This window comes from Zonotrichia leucophrys, chromosome Z (genome assembly GCF_028769735.1).
Source record: "Zonotrichia leucophrys gambelii isolate GWCS_2022_RI chromosome Z, RI_Zleu_2.0, whole genome shotgun sequence".
NCBI lineage: Eukaryota > Metazoa > Chordata > Aves > Passeriformes > Passerellidae > Zonotrichia > Zonotrichia leucophrys.
The window spans coordinates 17,755,885-17,774,988 of NC_088200.1; the positions used below are offsets into that span (position 1 = coordinate 17,755,885).

The window sequence follows — 19,104 nt, forward strand, 5'->3', positions numbered from 1 at the left end:
TTTAGTCTTTGGCAATTTTAAGTTAAAAGAAATATTATGGAAAGGCTGTGTTTGGTGTTGGCATGACTGCCATGATTACACAAACCTTGCAGAGACATAGGTTCAATACTCAGTTGAACTAATTGTTTTTGCTATTAACTGGAATTTCTAGTGCTCTTTGATTTCCAGTTTTGTATCAGAATTAACTCGATAACTTTTTTCCTCAGAAAGTTTCATGTCAGATAGGCCGTCTCATCTATGGCATGATTTGACCACTGCAATTTGCAGTGCTACCTAATTGCTGCCATGAAATTCTTTGAAATATTTCTAGTATGTAATGAAATTAACCTTCTATCTGTAATTTACAGGCATCCCAAAATAATATGCATGTATGTATGATGACAATGTGTGTCATCACATTGTCAATATTTCTATCTTATACTTTTATTGTCAATTATTTTAGTCATATTCCTGCAATAATAAGGTACCCAGCAAAAGAGTAGGCAGTCAAATAATTCATATTTCCTTAAAGGAGTGTCTGGAAACCTAGGAAACTCAGACATACTTTATTCTAGACTAGAGTATTTTTTTTTCAATAGTAAATTTATGGAAGAATATCATATGAAGGATTACCTATGGAATAGTTGCAAGAGGAGTACAGAAAGCCTGGCCCTTCTGGGGACAGACTTGGGACACTCTTTGTCTATGCATTTCCATCTTTTTAACCTTGTAGAACAGACAAGCTCTGCATAATGTTCAATCTTTTAAAAAATCTTGAGGGAATGTTGTGAGATGGAGCTAACAAATAGTCCCTCTGAGCCCTATCAACATTTTGCTATTACCAGAAACTTCCAAAAAAAAATTGGTGGAAACATGATTTCAGCCCCATGTAGGGGGAGGGTGGGGACAACATTTTCATATTTCCTTCAGTCAAATCACACTTCCCTGACAAGATCAATACATTTTATATCTCTTTCACAAGGCTCCATAAGGCTCAAGGAGTCCTTTCTGTAATTTCATGGACCAGTCCATCTTTGTGAAAATCAATGGTGTTCTTGGTTTTCCTTCTCTGCAGAAACAAGCAGCAAGTTTGAATTAACCGTTGTGTTTCATGATCCAAACACAAAACACACAATGGTTAATTCAAAGATTATTTCAGGTCTTTACTTCCACTGAACTGCATAAATGCTTCCTGGTACAATGACATAGATACTTATATGTCTTTATATAATGAAGAATGTCAACAGATGTCACTGTGATATTTTCTGAAAAATCCCTTTGCCAGGATTTCTTCTCCTAGGAAGCTTCAGCTTCTCCCCATTTTGCTGCTTTGGGATGTAAACAATTTAGAGAATTGTTTACCCAGCATGTGATTGTTTTAATTTAATGACCAATCACAGCCAGCTGTGTCAGACGCTCTGAGTCTGTCATGAGTTTTTATCACCATTCTTGTTTAGCCTTCTGATGTATCCTTTCTCTTTCTTCAGTATATAATGTAATGTAATGTAATATATAATATAATCACCTTGTCTTGGGGACCTCACAATGCCACAAATAGGCAATTTTCTAATCAGGTCCCTACACTTCAAAACATACTGTATTATCCTGTATTTTTAAAAGCATTTTAAAGCAGGTTCTGATAGACCATGAAACTGCTGAAATGGGTCTGACCACCCAGTACTCCTTTTGTTTCTAGAACATGAATATTCTACTCAAAATGCACATGTTAGTCTCAGTACCTAAACTGTGCAAATGGAAACTGAATAATGAAAATTTAATGGCTGGAATATCTGCCTTGTGGTACTACAGTCACGATGGGGAAGGAAAGAATATATTTGTCAGGATATTTTTCAAATTCAGGGTCCAATATGAAGCCATACTGAATAGTTTTGCCTTCTTTTGTCTATGCTGAAAAGAAAAATCCCATGCCTAAGAGGGTGGAAAATAAGTCATGAAATGATAACCAATGTATCATGTGGCTGAAGGAATAAATAGGGATAATTATGAAGATGTGAAGATTATTTGTTCTGAAAGTTTCTTTGTAAAATCCTTCAATTTTTAATTCCAAGAAACATTTTCACTACAAATTGGTCATTTTTTCAAAGAACCACAGAGCCTTGTAATCACCTTGAGTAACATGTCACCTAGGCTTATTGTGTGCTTAAAGCCATGTTAATCACACCTTCAATATGTCTAACAAAGGTTTGCTTAACTTAGTCCTAAGGACCTCCAGTGAAGGAAACACTACAACAGTACCAGGAAATCTGTTCTGGTTCCTTATTGTCATCATTGTTTGCAGCAGTCCGTGGCCTTAAACCTGAAGTCCGGCTAGCGAGAGGGCGACCAACAGCCCACTGCAGGCGGGGGGAGTCAGTCCCGGTGGCAGACCTCCAGGGCTGGCTGCTTCAGGCACCCCTTGGCGTCAGTGGCCTCGGGCTATGCCTGCAGGGACGAAGTATCGGCGAAAGCTGCTGTGCTAGTTGAAGGAAAAAGAGTCGGACATTCCCCGAGGTCCAAATGGGTTTAATGCCTCTGGCAATCCGATGGGGGGGGGGGGGGGGCAGGGACCAACAGGGAGTGACAAAAGACAGTGGGGGGGGGGGGGGGGGGGAAGGACAAGGGTTTTAAAGGGAGGTGGAAACCAAAGGAGGGGTTTACGAACTAACCAATTAGGGAAGGTCGGGGGATGAGCTCAACATAACAGACAACATAGTAAATCCAGTAAATACAAATTAAAGGAGGGGCCCCTGGACCTCAGCCAACCACGACCCCTAGTGAGACGAAGGTTCTGGAAGACTGGGAGGTGTGCGGGGTGATTGACTGGGCCCGGGGAGGAGGAAAAGTTTACTTAAAAGGGAATAAAAGGGAGGAGAAATTATATAACATAGGTAATTGACACAAACCAAAGCCAGGGGTAACCATAGCAACAAAACTGCCAGCAGGGCTACAGCGGGAAACTTAAGGAGGGCAAAACCATCTTCACAGAATGGGGGGGAACAATACATAACACGACGGAATATTACAAAAACTTAAAAACACACTACAACAATTGTTCACCCATTTATCCCTTTTTGTTAACCTAAATCTTTTCTGCAGTGAATGTGCTATTCAGCTTGGACAGGTAGAACAGATTTTCAATTTCCTGTTAAGAAAAGCCTTTACAAATTTTATCCCCCTTTATTTTTCTTTTCCTGCAGCTGCTCAAGCTTCCCCTGTAGATTACACTGTCTTGACCTTCTAACATCTCTGAATCTTTCATCCTTATCAATCCATATCTAAACTGAAGCACGGTGCAAAAAATACCCTCTAAATGCCCAAGTACCTCACGACTGAAGTGAAATAAACAGGGCCAGGAGACTTCTTCTCCTTTATAATGCCTTTATTAAAAGTGATCAGCTCAGGATTGGGCGGCTCGGCAGGGCTGCAGTCCCCGTCGCGTCTCCCAGGGCGACTCAGAGGAGGAGGATATGCGCAGCTCCGTCCACTAGGGGCAGAGTCGGGGATCCAGTCCTCATGGGAGCCTTAGGGCGTGATGTCCCCATCAGATGTTGCTTTCCCTGGCTTGGTCTCGTCTGGTCCCGGCGTTGGGACCACTCCCTGCTCAGGGCGAGAGGGGCTCCGAAGGTGTTCAGCATCTCTGCAGGCTCAGCACTCGGCTCCTCACGTCCAGACATCACTTTAGTCTCTCAATTCTTATTTGGCTCGTTGTTTTTGGGGTTTTCTCGTTGCATCTCGAGTCGGGGTCCCACAAAGCATTCTGGACTTTGGAGTCACTTTGCATAACCCCCCCCACCCTCTCAGGTGTCTTCCCTATGCTGGAAGGGCGCACTGCCTCGGGGAAGGGCCATTTCCCCACCCAGCCAGGCTTTTTACTAATACAAAAGAAGGAGATAAGCCTTAACGACCCGGTATTACAATAACAAAGCACTAAGAATCCTGGCAGCGCCTGAGACCTGGCTGCCCCCTGCAACTTTCTCACAAAAAAAATATTAACTGAATTTTTGTTCATAACAGTCCCCCCTCTTTTTCTTTGATCGAGCTTAAATTCTTAAGCTCGCATCAACTCACAATTTTTTGTTTTGAATCTACTATAAATTTCTTGTGCACTGTGGTAATCATGCTTACTTAACCTTGTTACTTTTCTTGGTTTTTCCAGATTGGTTTGTACAGCCAATACTGTTTTACTAAAACAGACAAATAAGCATAGTAAAAAGAGCAATCCTCCAAGTACACACACAGCGAGAAAAACCACTTTTTCCCATACATATTTTCTGAAAATCTCTAAATTCTCCCACCCACTGGGATCAAGTGTAGGAGTTTGATCTTGATTATTTACACATGCCAATCTTTTTATTTCGTTTGTAATGTCCCTAATGATTGAATTCTTTATTTTTAATACTGCCTGGAGCCGGATGACTTTGTTCAACACAGATTTTGGGATCCGAACTTGGCTTTTACAATTTTGGATTTTCCCAATTTCTATTTCACTTTCCCGGTTTTGTTTAATTTCTCCCAAATCATTATATATAGGAACTCCCAAACTTGATTCAGTTTCTTTGGGTAATAAGAAAATTGGTTTTATCACTCTAGCAATGCAGTTGCCAGATGAGATCAAACTTAGGGGTTTAGAGCTCCCCTGAAACGTGTTCCAAAAGGGGTTTATCTCTTTTCCAGTACACTCATATAAATACTTGTAACAAACAGTTTTTCTTACCATTTTCACCATTTCTTTGCTTTTTACTAGATCTGCTGAGCTTGTTCCAGCAGCATCACATTCAAAGCACAACCAGGCTTCCTCTATAGGGCACTCTCCTAGGAGTGGCTGCCTAAAAGTGGCAGTATTCTGGGCTATCCAATACATTCTCTTATTTTTCTGATAAAGGACCAATTGGGAGAGGTTAACACCATCAGGGTTAGAACTGATGTGGACTCTCGACAAGGAGCTCACTTCCTCCTCATAGAGGGGTTGGTAGCACTCTCTGCACGGCTCAGCTGGGCTCCCCTGAGGACCACCAGCAATTAGAGCCATCAGTACCACCCTTCCCAAGAGTCCGGTATGGGTCATCTTGCACAGCCTGCCCACCCGGCCTTGCCTCTTGGGGAATTTTTTCTGAGGAGAAGCTTCCAAGCTCTTTAGAGTCCCTTCTACCCGCTTCTCTGGTTAAACCTCTCTTGGTCTGTTCCCTACAAATTTTAGTTCCCCCCCCCCCAGGGGAGTGTTCTGTAGAGGGTTAACCTGGAGTCTTTAGAAGTATATTGGGGAACTTAAACTAGAATTACTTATTTACAGCCTTAAACTTTTTACCAACATAATTTACACAAAACAATTTTGAAACATTTTAAGCAATATTAGAACTCTGATACCAATTTTTCCCATACAGTTCAGTCTTTTTGACTCTTCCTCCTGAGAGTCAACTTTAAATCACAGTATACTTAGGTGAATTAACTTGTGATGTGGATGAATCCTTATCCAGTGCCCGGAGGTGAGTGATGTGGACTCTGGCTCAATGCCAGAGGGGAAAACTGGGAGTCTGGCCCAATGCCAGAAGTAGACAGGGGTGTAGTCCGGTCCAATGCCACAAGGAGAAACTGGGAGTCTAGCCCAATGCCAGACGTAGAAACTGGGAGTCTGTCCCAATGCCAGACGGAGACAGGGGTGGAGTCTGGTCCAATACCAGGGAGAAAGGGGTGCAGTCCGGTCCAATACCAGAATGCCAGAGGGAAAAACTTGGTGTTGAATCCTGGTCCAATACCAGGGGTGAGAGTGATGTGAGTCCAACCGTCTCAGTAATGAAGAATACCTGAAACGGGCTTTCAAACACAGGCATTAATGGTCTACTGTTAATGATTTTATCAAAACTCAGCTTCTCTGTTTAATGTTATCAGTAATTTCTCTTTTTCCATAGCTTGTATGTTTCTCTCATCAACTTCTACATACTCTGTATTTTGCAAGGAGTTGTATTTCTCAGCTAGCTTAACTCTCAAAGTACTTTTATTCTCCTATTTTTTCTGTGTATTTAATTCACTGGTTTTCTGTTCTATTTTCAAGATCTTATTTATTTATCTATTGCTTCTGTTTCTTACTTTTATTTACAGCTTAAATATTTCTTTCAACCCCTTACTCTTTATCTCTTTTTCCCTTTTTTTTTCTTACACCATTCTTTTACACAATACACTTCCTTCTAAGGAGATGTGGTAAAACTTGTAATGCACAATCTACATTACCTCTATTCTAACTCATCTATATTCACTCTCTCATTTCTCATTCACTTTCACACACTCTTCCACACCTTTAAGACACAAACTTATTACTAGAAAATCACAGGTCCCTATAGCCCCCCCTCACCTTGGGGTTGGCCCACAGGTCTCAGTATCTCTGGGCCTCTTGGAAGGGCCCAGACTCTGGTTGCCTCTGGTGCACATTCACTTGTGAGGCTGTCTGCATGTCACTCACACTCTTACAGCTACGGCTCCCTCACACATCTGGGGAGCACTAGTATGGTTTGCAGGTCACACACACACACGCTTTGGTCACAGCCCCCACCCGCCCGGGGGACACAAGCTTGGTTTGCAGGTCACACACACACACACACACACACACTCCCAATGCCCCCTTCCCACCTGCCCGGGAAGTTGAGTCTGACTTTGCTTGTGACTCACTCTCACACACACAACAAGACAACAATAAGGTACCTTTTACTTTCACACCACTTATTACAAGTTTAGTTTTACTGACCAGTTTTGGTGCTATTGGATATCCTTTCTACCTAGCTGTTTTTTCTAACTTCAGATGTTACTTTGTTGAGACAGGACTTATCTGCTCCTGTATCAACCAAGAATTCAAATTCCTCATTTAAGGGTCCCACTTCAAAGTTTACCAAGGGCTCTTCTAGATGTTGCATTGGGTCCCCTAAAGTGTAAAGCCCCTGACCCTCTACTCATCACCTCTAAGGGTCTTCCCTAAATTATCTTGTTCCCTGGCTATTGCCACATCGAGACTGAGCTTTCTACAAAACCTCCTGGTGTGTCCTGGCTCTCCACAGTAATAGCAATATCGTCCTCTCAAAGGGACTTGAGGTGTCTCTATCCCCGTTGCACCTGACAGTACAAGAGGCCTATCCTTGCCTCCTCCTGGTGGTGGTCCCGCCCACCCTGCACTTTCTCTAGCTACAGCAACCATGATCTTAGCCTTGGCCTTTGCCTTTTCTTCCTCCCTCCTTAAATACACCTTCAATGCCTCTCTTAATAACTCATTCATGTCCTTCTCTTGCCAATCTTCCATCTTTTCCAGTTTCTTCCTTATATCAGGCCAAGATTTGGTAACAAATTGGACCTTTAGTAGCATTTGACCTTCTGGGGTGTCTGGGTCTATTCTAGAGTACAACTGGAAGTTCCGCCTTAGGCGATTAAGCCAGGCAGCAGGAGCTTCATCTTTCTCCTGCGTGCCCTCAAATGCCAATTGGGTGTTAGTTCCTTTGGGAACTGACTCTTTGATCCCCCGTATTATCCGTATTATCAAAGACCTATATTCCATCATGGCCTTCCTCCCCTCCTCCTGGTTAGGGTTCCAGCTGGGATCCGTTAGTGGCAACTTCTGTTCGCCTGATGGCACCGGGGGCCTGGACGGTTATCTTTCTCCCAAATTCTTATGCCAGCCACCCTAATCATCTGGACCTCTTCTGGAGAAAATAATATGCTCAGGATGGAATTCATCTCCCCCCAAGTGTAGATATTTGGACCTAGAAATTGATCCACTTGGTTGGCTATGCCCACTGGGTCCTCAACTAAATGCCCCAACTCTTTCTTGAATCCTCTCACCTCAGAAGCAGTTAGGGGAGCATTCACAAAGCCAACACCTCCCATTACTCCTCCCATAGGAACCTCTCTGAGGGGAAAGAGTCTCTCCGCCTTGGAGGTCTTGGATCTGGTACCACAGTACGGCCCATCTTCAGATGCCAAACTACTTTGAGGGATATCTGGGTTACCCTGAACTTTCTGCCCATCAGCAGGTGTATTTGCTGATAGCTGTTTATCGGGCGAGGAGGCATTTGTGTCCCAACTAGGAGGAGGTAAAGGGACAGCAATAGGAGGGGGAGAAGAGCCTTAGTGGATATTAAGTGCAGCTGGAGAAGGGGTTGGGAATGCAGCAGGTGGAGTAGGCACTTGTGGTGGTGCAGAAGGAACTGGAGGGGATACTGGGTTTATCATAGCGGAAGCTGAAGAGGTAGAAGGAGGAGTTTGAACTGGTGGTAGTGAGATGGCAGCCGGGGGAAGAACCAGACCTGCCATTTGAGGTGCTTGGAGAAGAGGATTGTGAAGTGGAGGGGCAGAAGGAGGCAAATAATCCAGGGGATCCCATCTTTTACTAGTCCTATCATCCCCTCCTTCATTCCCCTCTTTCTTCCTCTGTACCTTACAAATTCGCACCCCTTCATCCCCAACAGGGCTCTTTAACCAGCAGGCTACATACAATAATTGCTCAGGATCAGTATCCCCTCGAGCTGTCCGATAATTATTTAACAGCTGGCACATCCACTTATCCTTTGTCCCACACCAAGGCCATCCTCCTTGTATCTCTAATTCTGGCCACACTTCCATACAATAATGGATCATTTTCGCTTTATCTAATCCCTCCGTGGCCTCTATAGAATCCCATTTTACTAACAGTTCTCCTAAGGGACTATTAGGATGTATATACCTCAGTCTCTTACCAGTCTTTCTACTATTACACCCTCCCATTTTACAGGTCTTAACAGTAAAAAATCCTAAAGGTGCCTTTACTGACCGGTAATTTCAAAAAAGAACGTTCTTTGAGGAGCTTCAGCCTCCTCCACTGAAACTTCAAATTTCTGCCTGATGCTCAGGACTTTATACTGAAACAACTGCCCGATCTCTTGATTGCCTAACTTTCCCCACGTCAGGTCTTACATCTGTCAGGACTTGAACACACGAAACCTCAGCCTAAGAATCCGGGTCGTGCCTGACTCCCTCAGTCAGGAAAAACAACTGCCTGATTTTAGTTTGCCTAACCCACCAATTTTTAGGCTTCACCGTATCAGGACTTAAAAGCAAACCACAGCCTCCTTCGCTGGGGTTTGTGCCTGGGTCCTGTGCCAGGACTTACTTTTGCCTGCAGGGCTTGCGAGCTACCCAAATCCTTCTCGGGACTGATAAAATCTTACGCGAATCCTTCTCGAGACTTACAACTGCTACCCGAATCCTTCTCGGGACTGACAAATCTGGCTGACTTCCCTCTGTCAGGGCCTATTTTGGGTGCGTGCCACTCATACAAGTATTCCCTCCGCACGCCCGGAGGGGGGGGGCCCTTTATTCCCCCTTGGGAGACGACTCACTCACGCTAATTCCAAGCTCCGCCCCCTGTTCCCGGCCGGATCCTTCGCAGGAGTCAGGAACCGCGGTACTGAGAGGTCCGCTCTCACTTCCAAAGTCCGGCTGCCGGCCTTCGTCTCATTCACACACACATGCGCACGTCTCCCGCTCCCGCCACCGGCTTTCTCACCAATCCGGTGCTCCGGTGCTCCTCTGCGTCGCTGCTCCTGAGCCGATCCCTCTGGTCCTGGTAGCCAGCTGTCCTGAAGTCCAAGATGGCCAGTCTTGAGTCTTCTTGCGGCGTGGCTATTCTGGACGAGCGCCCCCAGCTGAAATAAACAGGGCCAGGAGACTTCTTCTCCTTTATAATGCCTTTATTAAAAGTGATCAGCTCAGGATTGGGCGGCTCGGCAGGGCTGCAGTCCCCGTCGCGTCTCCCAGGGCGACTCAGAGGAGGAGGATATGCGCAGCTCCGTCCACTAGGGGCAGAGTCGGGGATCCAGTCCTCATGGGAGCCTTAGGGCGTGATGTCCCCATCAGATGTTGCTTTCCCTGGCTTGGTCTCGTCTGGTCCCGGCGTTGGGACCACTCCCTGCTCAGGGCGAGAGGGGCTCCGAAGGTGTTCAGCATCTCTGCAGGCTCAGCACTCGGCTCCTCACGTCCAGACATCACTTTAGTCTCTCAATTCTTATTTGGCTCGTTGTTTTTGGGGTTTTCTCGTTGCATCTCGAGTCGGGGTCCCACAAAGCATTCTGGACTTTGGAGTCACTTTGCATAACCCCCCCCACCCTCTCAGGTGTCTTCCCTATGCTGGAAGGGCGCACTGCCTCGGGGAAGGGCCATTTCCCCACCCAGCCAGGCTTTTTACTAATACAAAAGAAGGAGATAAGCCTTAACGACCCGGTATTACAATAACAAAGCACTAAGAATCCTGGCAGCGCCTGAGACCTGGCTGCCCCCCTGCAACTCTTTCTCACAAAAAAAATATTAACTGAATTTTTGTTCATAACATGAAGTATAGAAGGAAGATTGTTCTCAAATCTTGTTTCTTTTTGTTGAACCTGTGGGGTTTAATGTTTGTTTTATAAATTATACTGCATGGTTTTGTTTTTCTTTATTTTTTTTTTTTAATTATCTTGTATGATTCACATGGTCAACTTTGCAAACAACTATGAACTCACATGGTGCTCTAGGAAACTCTTACCCACATGATTGGCTCACATTCTACATTTGTGCAGCTGTCAATTTCAGCCTATACACTACTAAGTTTACTAGGGCTAGTAAATTTGGCACTACAGGATTTATAGCTGCTTTGAAATTTCATCCCTTTTTTCCTCCAAATTTCTTCAGGTATGTAAGATTAGTCCATTTTCTGCTACAGTTATGAAGAATCTAGACTTTCTAGTACACTTTCTAGTGTACTAGAAAGTCTAGATTCTAGCTCTGTTACATGTAATTAAAAAAAAAGAGAGACCAGAGTATTGTCAGAAAGTTAGGAGAAACCTGACATACATTGTCTTTGAAAATGAACAATTGTTTCCCAGTATTTTTGGTGCTGAAAAGGGAAGCAAAATTTAGAGGAGCCTGCCTATATTAATTTACAAAGCTTCCTTCCTTCCTTTCCTACTCATAACTAAACCTGTTTGTTAGCAAGAGCAAGTAGAGACTCTAAGCTCTCTTTGGTTCCCACAAATGGAGTTGTCTTTGCACTTCCAGGTTTCATTCTAATGATACTGTGAATCTGTGAATTTGTTCCCTATGAATTGAAAATGTGATACCGTACTGTTAATGGGGTAGAGCGTGTAGGAAGTTTGCAGCATGTTGCAAGTATATTTGCAAGAGACCAGTTGCACTATTTCCTCATGTTTGCTATATCAGGATTCAGGGTTAAGAAACTGGATAACCCCTGAAAAATTTAAGTGTGCCAAAGAAAACTGATATGTCAAAATCAACGCATCAGCCTTGTTCTAGTGACATTTGTATTCAAAGGAGGTTGCACAGAGGAAAAAGTAGCTTTAAAATAGCAAATATTCTCTAAGTACACAACCAATCTGAGAACGCCCTAAAAACTTCTTAGAGGTTTTTCAATAATAGCAGATATCTACTGTGATATTTTTATAAACAAAGCATTAGATAACAGACATCTAAAGGTATTGTATTAAACAAAACCCAAAGAAAATAAAACTTCTGGAATAATGCATTAACTTACTGACAATAAGTCAGGAAACAATTATTTTGGATTATACCAGAACAGTGGTATTGTTTCCTGTAAGACAAAAGATCTCCCTCAGCAGAAAAGTGGATGCATTTGTTCTGCATCTGCAGACAATGACATATCATATGGAAGAGTAAATCACTTCAATCTCCATAATGTGTTAGTATTCAATAGGAAGATATCATTACCTTCCGTTTTACAAACATGTTCTTTTCATCATTCTAACTTTGCAAACATAGTCTACACTCAATAAATACAGCAAATAATGTTCATTAGTGATCCTCTTTTTCTCCTGGTCTTCACAGTACCTTGTGGGACAAAAGCAGGTGATTAGTAGGTAGAATGGTGGCTGACACAAACATTCTTGGTAGATTATGTAGAATGTGATTATTATCAAATGTTAAAAGAGAGGTTTTGTGAGTATTAGGAAATCTTATAACTTTACACTATAAATCTTATAATTTTACACTTTCTAATAGTGTAAAATAAGCAATAAGACAGGTGAAATTGACATGGATTATGCACTGTAGTTGATAGTTTCAGTACAAAACAGAAACATTCAATTTAATAAAAACTTTTCCTATTTATGCTGTCATCTTTTTGTTTTCTACTTTAAAGCATATGCATACAGATAGAATAAAAAGCAGTTATGAAGTAAAAATATCCCCATTGAAGTCAGTAGTGAATTAGACATAGTAGACAACCAGCAATGTCTTTTTACCAAAATTCTTCTAACAGAAATATGAAACTGTGATTTATATTGTTTTGTTTTTGAAACAAACACTATTTTTTTTGTAAAATATCTTTAAATTAATTTTGTCCTGCAATTTTCTATAAGGGATTTTTCTTTTCTCTTCCCTAGAATCTGATAGAAATGTGGATTGAAATTAAAGCAAAGAGGAAAGACTAACTTTTAAAAGCAACTTCGGAAATGTAATGTGATCTGTTCTTTTTACTTCACAAAAAACTCCCAAATTTTTTCTTCATGTGGTGGTTTAACCTCAGCCAGAAGATACGCACTTGCACAGCTACTCACTCATTCCCTCTCTTGCCTTCTGTAACAGGTAAGGTGCTGGGATCTATAAAATTAGAGGGTTTTGAGAAAATGGTAAAAAGGACAGGCCTCAGACAGCAGATTTGTGAACATTGTTAAAGCAGCAGAAAGTTTTCTAAGCTGTAGTGCAGACGTGAGAAATAGAAAAATAAGCCTCTGTGACTTGCCCTTTTTGGTTGCAACAAGTTTATTTAATGTATATCTTTAGAAGGTTCATATGAATGAGTCTGTGCTTTATCTTTCATAAACGAGCCATTGTGTTAGAGAGTAAGTCTCTATTGTGTTAACTACAGTTACGTGTGTTTCATATGATTGGATAGAATTATTGTCAATATGTTGTTGCTCTATGTGTGGTTAGCTGAAACTTGAACTGAGATGGCTTTATGCTATGCCGTAATGTTACATTTCTTTAGCACTCTATTTGAATCAGTGAGCTGTTCACATCTTTTGTCTCTATTGTCCTAACAATGTACTGAGACTGATGTTTGAAATAAACAGCTCACAGCACTGATTTTGGGTGTCTTGTCTCTGTTTGTGGTTGTATATAACCTGCTGACAGCAAAATGGTGCCCCGTGTGAGGAAGATAACTAGACTAAGATAAAAAAGAAAATCATTGAAAAACCCACCTGTCGGAGACCCAAGTGTTAATCAGGAGAAATATTTCATCTCCTCGTCGTTTGCATCTTATGTGTTTGTAAGTAATTTTTTCTAAGAGCTCCTAAGTTACAGAAATAAAAAGTCATTTATCTAAAACAGAATGAAACATTTTTTACCAGCTTGAGCAAATTTTACAAGATAAAAGACATCCAGATATCTCAAAGACTGAATTTAAAGATTTGTTCATTTGAATCAAAAAACTAATGCTTAAGAGTCTGACATTCAAATAGTAGAAAAGTCTCCTTAAATTGTTGAGCTTGCTGCTGTAGTTCGAGCTTTTCAGCTTTTCCCTCAACCTTTTAATTTAATCACAGATTATGCTTATGTTGCTAATGTAGTTAAGAGATTACAAAGATCAATTTCAAAAGATGTTAGTAATAAAACTTTATATCGTTTGCTTTCATGTCCTTTTACAACTTTGCAATATAGAACTAACCCATATTTTGTTTCTCACATCAAAGCTCATTCTTCTATATTTTTAGTGGAACAAAACGCAAAAGCGGACAAGCTGACAATAGTTATTTCAAACACTTTGCCAAAAATTTTTGAACAAGGAAAATTGAGTCATGCTTTTTTCCACCAAAACGCACAAGCACTTGTGGGAATGTTTCAAATCTCTAAAAGTCAAGCTAAAACTATCATCAGTACTTGCCCTGACTGTCAGCTTGTGCAACCTCCTGTTTCTACAAGAGCTGTCAACCCACGAAGTTTGCAAAGTCTGCAGTTGTAGCAAAAAGACATCACTAAATACCCTTCCTTTAGTAAATTTAAAAATATTCATGTCTCTGTAGACACATTCTCTGGTGCAATTTTTGCCTCTCTTCACACAGGTGAAACAGGCAATAATGCCTGTCATCATTTTCTGCAGGCTTTTGCTTCATGGGGTGTACCCCAAGAAGTAAAAACTAACAATAGTCCCGCATATATATGTCAAAAATTAGCCAAGTTTCTAAATGAATGGAATTTTCATCACATCTTTAGTATTCCTCACTCTCCCACAAGCCAAGCAATTATTGAAAAAGCACATCAAACATTAAAACGCATTTTAGCTCAACAAAGAGAAAGAGTTGAGGTCACACCACAGATGAGGCTGAACAAAGCTTTGTATGTTTTTAATTTTCTAAACAGTTCAGGTGCAGAACCTGATCCACCAATCTTTAGACACTTTTCGAATAACACACAGGCAAAACTGAAAGAAAGTCCTCCTGTTTTAATTAGAAACCCTGAATCTGGACAAATTGAAGGTCCTTTTCAATTAATAAGCTAGGGCAAAGGGTATGGTTCTGTCTCTACAGGTGCTGGAATTAAGTGGGTTCCTGCCAAAAACGTCAAACCATATCGCACCCCAGAACATGTTGATGAGTCCAGAACCGAGGAAGAAAGTATGCAGACATGAGCCAAACAGAGGGATCCCGGGTCACGCCTGACCTTCCTTGTGCCTGATGTTCTTAAGTGCATCGGTGGAACCTGCAAACTCTGATTTTGTGTTAATGTTATTAATGAGTGTGTCAATTGTATGTTGAATGTTTGTTTAACAGAGCCGATTTTTGGCAAAAGTTCAGGGTTTTGTTTTTGTGGAGAACAAAATTTTAAAATTGATATATATGTAAGGATTCTGCCAAGACTTAAGTTCATGAAAAAGATGGAGCAAAGGGAAGTTGTATGTTGGTATTGGTGGATTTTAATTGTTTTTTTGTTGTGCAGATTTGCCGGTAGAACAACCAAAAACAAATGTTTGGGTGACCTTAGCCAAGGCAGCCGTCTCAGATACTATATGTTTGTCTAATTCGGAACCAGAAAAGCCTTTTTCAACCTGTCTGGTTGGTGTGCCAGTAAAAGAGATGCCTTTGGTCAAAAACCAATCCAATGGTAAGCCAGGTGGAGTTGACAATGGAAACAATCCCTCATTGAATTGGAACTTTTGGACCAAAAAACTTCCCAGGAGAGCATCTGAACCCCAAGAATTAGAAATCCTTAGCTCTTTAACGATGGATTTTTGCTTTACCTTCATAGCTAGTGCTTAGCGAAAAGGTGGTCCTCCAAAGTACAATGTTACTCTTCACTATTTTGCATAATGAAATTTGCAAATTTGGCAAATTTTTTTAAATTTGCAAATTTTGAAATTTGAGTTTTTAGTGTAATTTTTCAAATAGTTGAGATGTGCTTTCTGAGGCAGACCAATATCCATGGCACTTGCCGAAGGGGTATTAGTTCATTTGTGGAGACAGAGCTTGGCAATGCATTCCAGCACACCTTGAAGGTGGCCCTTGTAGCATTGAGATGCTCACTATAATTGCACTCACTGCCAAAGCGGTCATGAAAAACAAACAAAGGAGAATGAGAGCTGTTCCTCATTATGAGGAGAACTGTCAGAGTGATTTCAGGCCTTAGAAAGCTGCAAGAAGGGTTTCAGCAGGTATTTTTTTACCCCAATTGGCTTCAGCAGTAGCATTGACACAATTAGATTGAGTTGGATGCTGGTTGAGCAAACAAGCTAATGCCACATCCTCTGTTATTAGTGATATGTTAACCGACATTGATAGTGTTAGACACGCTACCCTTCAAAACAGAGCAGCAATTGATTTACTTTTAGTGGCACAAGGACATGGTTGTGAGGAATTTGAAGGATTGTGTTGTACAAATTTGCCCGATCATTCTGAATCCATTCACAAAAGCATACAAAAACTGAAAGATTTGACAGCCCAAATTAAAGAAGATGGTGGTTCCTGACTGGATGATGTGTTTCAAGAATGGAGCTTTGCACCTTGGTTAAGGTAACTTTGCAAGATAGGTCTTTATGTATTGGGTGTTCTGGTAGTGATATTGATAGTAATACCCTGCATACTTCAGTGTGTGCGGCGAATGATGAATAAAATGGTCTGAGAAGTTTTTGTCATACAAGAGAGAGAATTAGGAAGTAGAAGCACAGAGAGTGTTCAAAATCTCACGGAAATGGTAGACCAAGGTGTAGAAATGGAAGAGAGTTTTGAATTAAGACCCTGGAATTGACAAGAGTTTTTTGAACAGTGACTTGTAACTATTGTCAGACGTGATTCATATCTCTTTCACTGATTGGGCTTCACAGCATTAAGTTGCTGTGCTGTAACATAGCAATGCTTAAGATCAGCAAGAATAGGCCTCCAGCAGATAGTAAGCAGAAATTTTATAATAGGTCTATGAAACACAAGTAGTAAACGACATGAGTATGAAGGTTTCTTTTTGAGTCAACAGAGAGGGGGAATTGTTTGGATCCATAAAATTAGAGGGTTTTGGGAAAATGGTAAAAAGGACAGGCCTCAGACAGCAGATTTGTGAACATTGCTAAAGCAGCAGAAAGTTTTCTAAGCTGTAGTGCAGACATGAGAAATAGAACAATAAGCCTCTGTGACTTTCCCTTTTTGGTTGCAACAAGTTTATTTAATGTATATCTTTAGAAGGTTCATATGAATGAGTCTGTGCTTTGTCTTTCATAAACGAGCCATTGTGTTAGAGAGTAAGTCTCTATTGTGTTAACTACAGTTACGTGTGTTTCATATGATTGGATAGAATTATTGTCAATATGTTTTGCTCTATGTGTGGCTAGCTGAAACTTGGACTGAGATGGCTTTATGCTATGCTGTAATGTTACGTTTCCTTAGCATTCCATTTGAATCAGTGAGCTGTTCACATCTTTTGTCTCTATTGTCCTAACAATGTACTAAGACTGATGTTTGAAATAAACAGCTCACAGCACTGATTTTGGGTGTCTTGTCTCTGTTTGTGGTTGTATATAACCTGCTGGCAGCAGTTAGGGAATAGGAAGAAAAGCAAGAAAACTTGATGGATCAAGATAAAAATTACCTAACAGGTGAAGGGAAGATAAAGATAAAACAGATGTGACAGAATAGCAATCCCTCACCACCTCTCACAAGCAGACAAATGCTCATTGCCACTCTTTGAGTGATGGACACCCCAGAAACCAAAAGCATTCACTTCTTTCTTCTGACTCCAGTGTTCTTTGCTGAGCCTGACTGTGGATATGACAGCCTGGTCAGAGAGTGAGAAAACTAGGTAAGTTTTCCCAGAATTGGCCTGGGAGACTTTGATGACTAAAAGACAAACAATGATAGCTTATTATTATAAACAACCTGGCAGATGTTGTTTTCCTGGTCTCTGTTTTCTTGTTCTTCTCAGAGTGTTCATAAAAAGAGTGTCTTGTTAATTAGCCAATCAGTTGAAATGTATTAACTGAATGACCAATCAAGTCCACCTGGAGTAAGAACAGTATGTCAAAAGGAGCAGTCCAAAATAAATGGTGCATTATGCCAGTCAGCCTTCTGGTGAGTCGGTGTATTTTTTTATTCAACAGTGACACCTGACATTAAGGCCAGGTATTAAATAGGAGGTATTAAATATCCTTTTAGCCAACTGGCATCAGCTATCCTGGCTGTGTCCCCTCCCAGTCTCTTGCCCACTCCCAGCCTGCTCACTGAGTGAGGGGAGTGCAGAATAGAAAGAAGATAAATCCTTGTCACTCTTCACTGTTTAAAAATGGTATTGGTTGTAATTAACTCTGTTCTAATGATGAGTCCAGAACAACAGATCTGAACAATCATATGCTAAAAGAAGATAATTGCTTTTAATAACATAGTCCAGAATTTTGCATGTATCATCTGAATTGTATCATTAGATGTATGATATAATTGCATGTATCATTTAATTTTTAACTTAGATATTGGTGGCATTGACAACTTCAACAATTTTTTCCCTAAAGTAAGGAAAAAAGCATCTTTTCCCACCATATTTTCCTGTCTGTGACAGCAACCTGCAAATAATTTTCCTATGTGACAAGAGTCATAAACAAACACGAAAAATAACTTCTGTGTATTCTTCCTCAGTAAAGAGGATGCCACTTTTGCTATGATTCAACTCACTTACTTTTGGTAATCACACATCCTCTGAACAGAGAGAGACATATATACATAATTCTCATTTTCCAGGGAAGATGTGACAAAGCTCAGAGAAAATGAGAAACAATTATTATTCCACTTGCTGACCCTCTTGTAGTGCACATGTGGAATGTGTTATGGAGACTGTCTACCAAAGGGCAGTTTCTTAAGTGAACTCTGGTGATGGTGATGTGGATTCATTGACCAAGTGTGTATTGGACTATCTGGCAAGGGCAATGGGTTTTTCTTAATAGGAGCGTATAGGAATAAAGCAATTGATCAGCCTTCTGCAATCATGGAGTCAATGCTCTTTATTCCCCATACAGGGGCTTGCTGCTACAATACTTATTCACTACCTGTATGTATAAGGTCTTCAAACACTAGTCTTTGCTAAAAAATGCCAAGGGGAAAGAGCTGATACATAATGATGTAGAGTTGAACATTGTCACCCAAGAGTATCAAAATATCTGCCCAAATGGCCTTTAACAAATTAATGTTATAATAAGATAAGAATGTTATAATAAGATAAGATGGAGCCTTGTGGGATACTGAAGGTATAATATTGTCAGTGCTCTTGGAAAAGGATCATATTCTTCCAGGATTACATAGGGCACTAACATCTCATGATGACTACTAAATAGCCAACAGCTAGCTGTAAATGAGCGTGATACGAGACCTTACCTCCACACACAGATCAAGACAGCCAGGCAAGGAAACTAGAGTAAATATGTAGCGAAAGATCTCTAGCCTGACTTCATCACATTGCCATCAAATGAATCAAGTGGGAGATTTCAAGTAGATAGACAGGTGGGAAAGATGTCTAGGGAAAGAAAGGTAGTTCTGCTGCTTGTGATACCACCCTTCCATATGCTCATCTTGACAATCAGTTCCTGAACTCTGCAGAAGGTTAAACTCAATGTACACAGACCTTGCCAGGATC

At 41.1% G+C, this 19,104-nt stretch overlaps 1 protein-coding gene across 3 annotated transcripts in view; it reads left to right on the forward strand.

Moving 5' to 3' along the window:
- LOC135459289 (elongin BC and Polycomb repressive complex 2-associated protein-like) overlaps positions 1 to 17,134 on the forward strand; it is a 68,211-nt gene extending 51,077 nt beyond the window's left edge. For 2 of the 3 annotated variants that reach the window (XM_064735114.1, XM_064735117.1), the window contains 3 exons: positions 12,387 to 12,588; positions 13,138 to 13,273; positions 14,532 to 17,134. Coding sequence is in view for 1 of the 3 variants with exons in the window: in XM_064735117.1 (XP_064591187.1) it covers positions 12,387 to 12,393 (7 nt within the window). In the remaining 2 variants the exon portion in view is untranslated. Of the gene's footprint in view, positions 1 to 12,386; positions 12,635 to 13,137; positions 13,274 to 14,531 lie in introns of those variants that run through there. The other variant, XM_064735115.1, reaches the window with a different exon arrangement.
- The last annotated feature ends 1,970 nt before the right edge of the window (positions 17,135 to 19,104 follow it).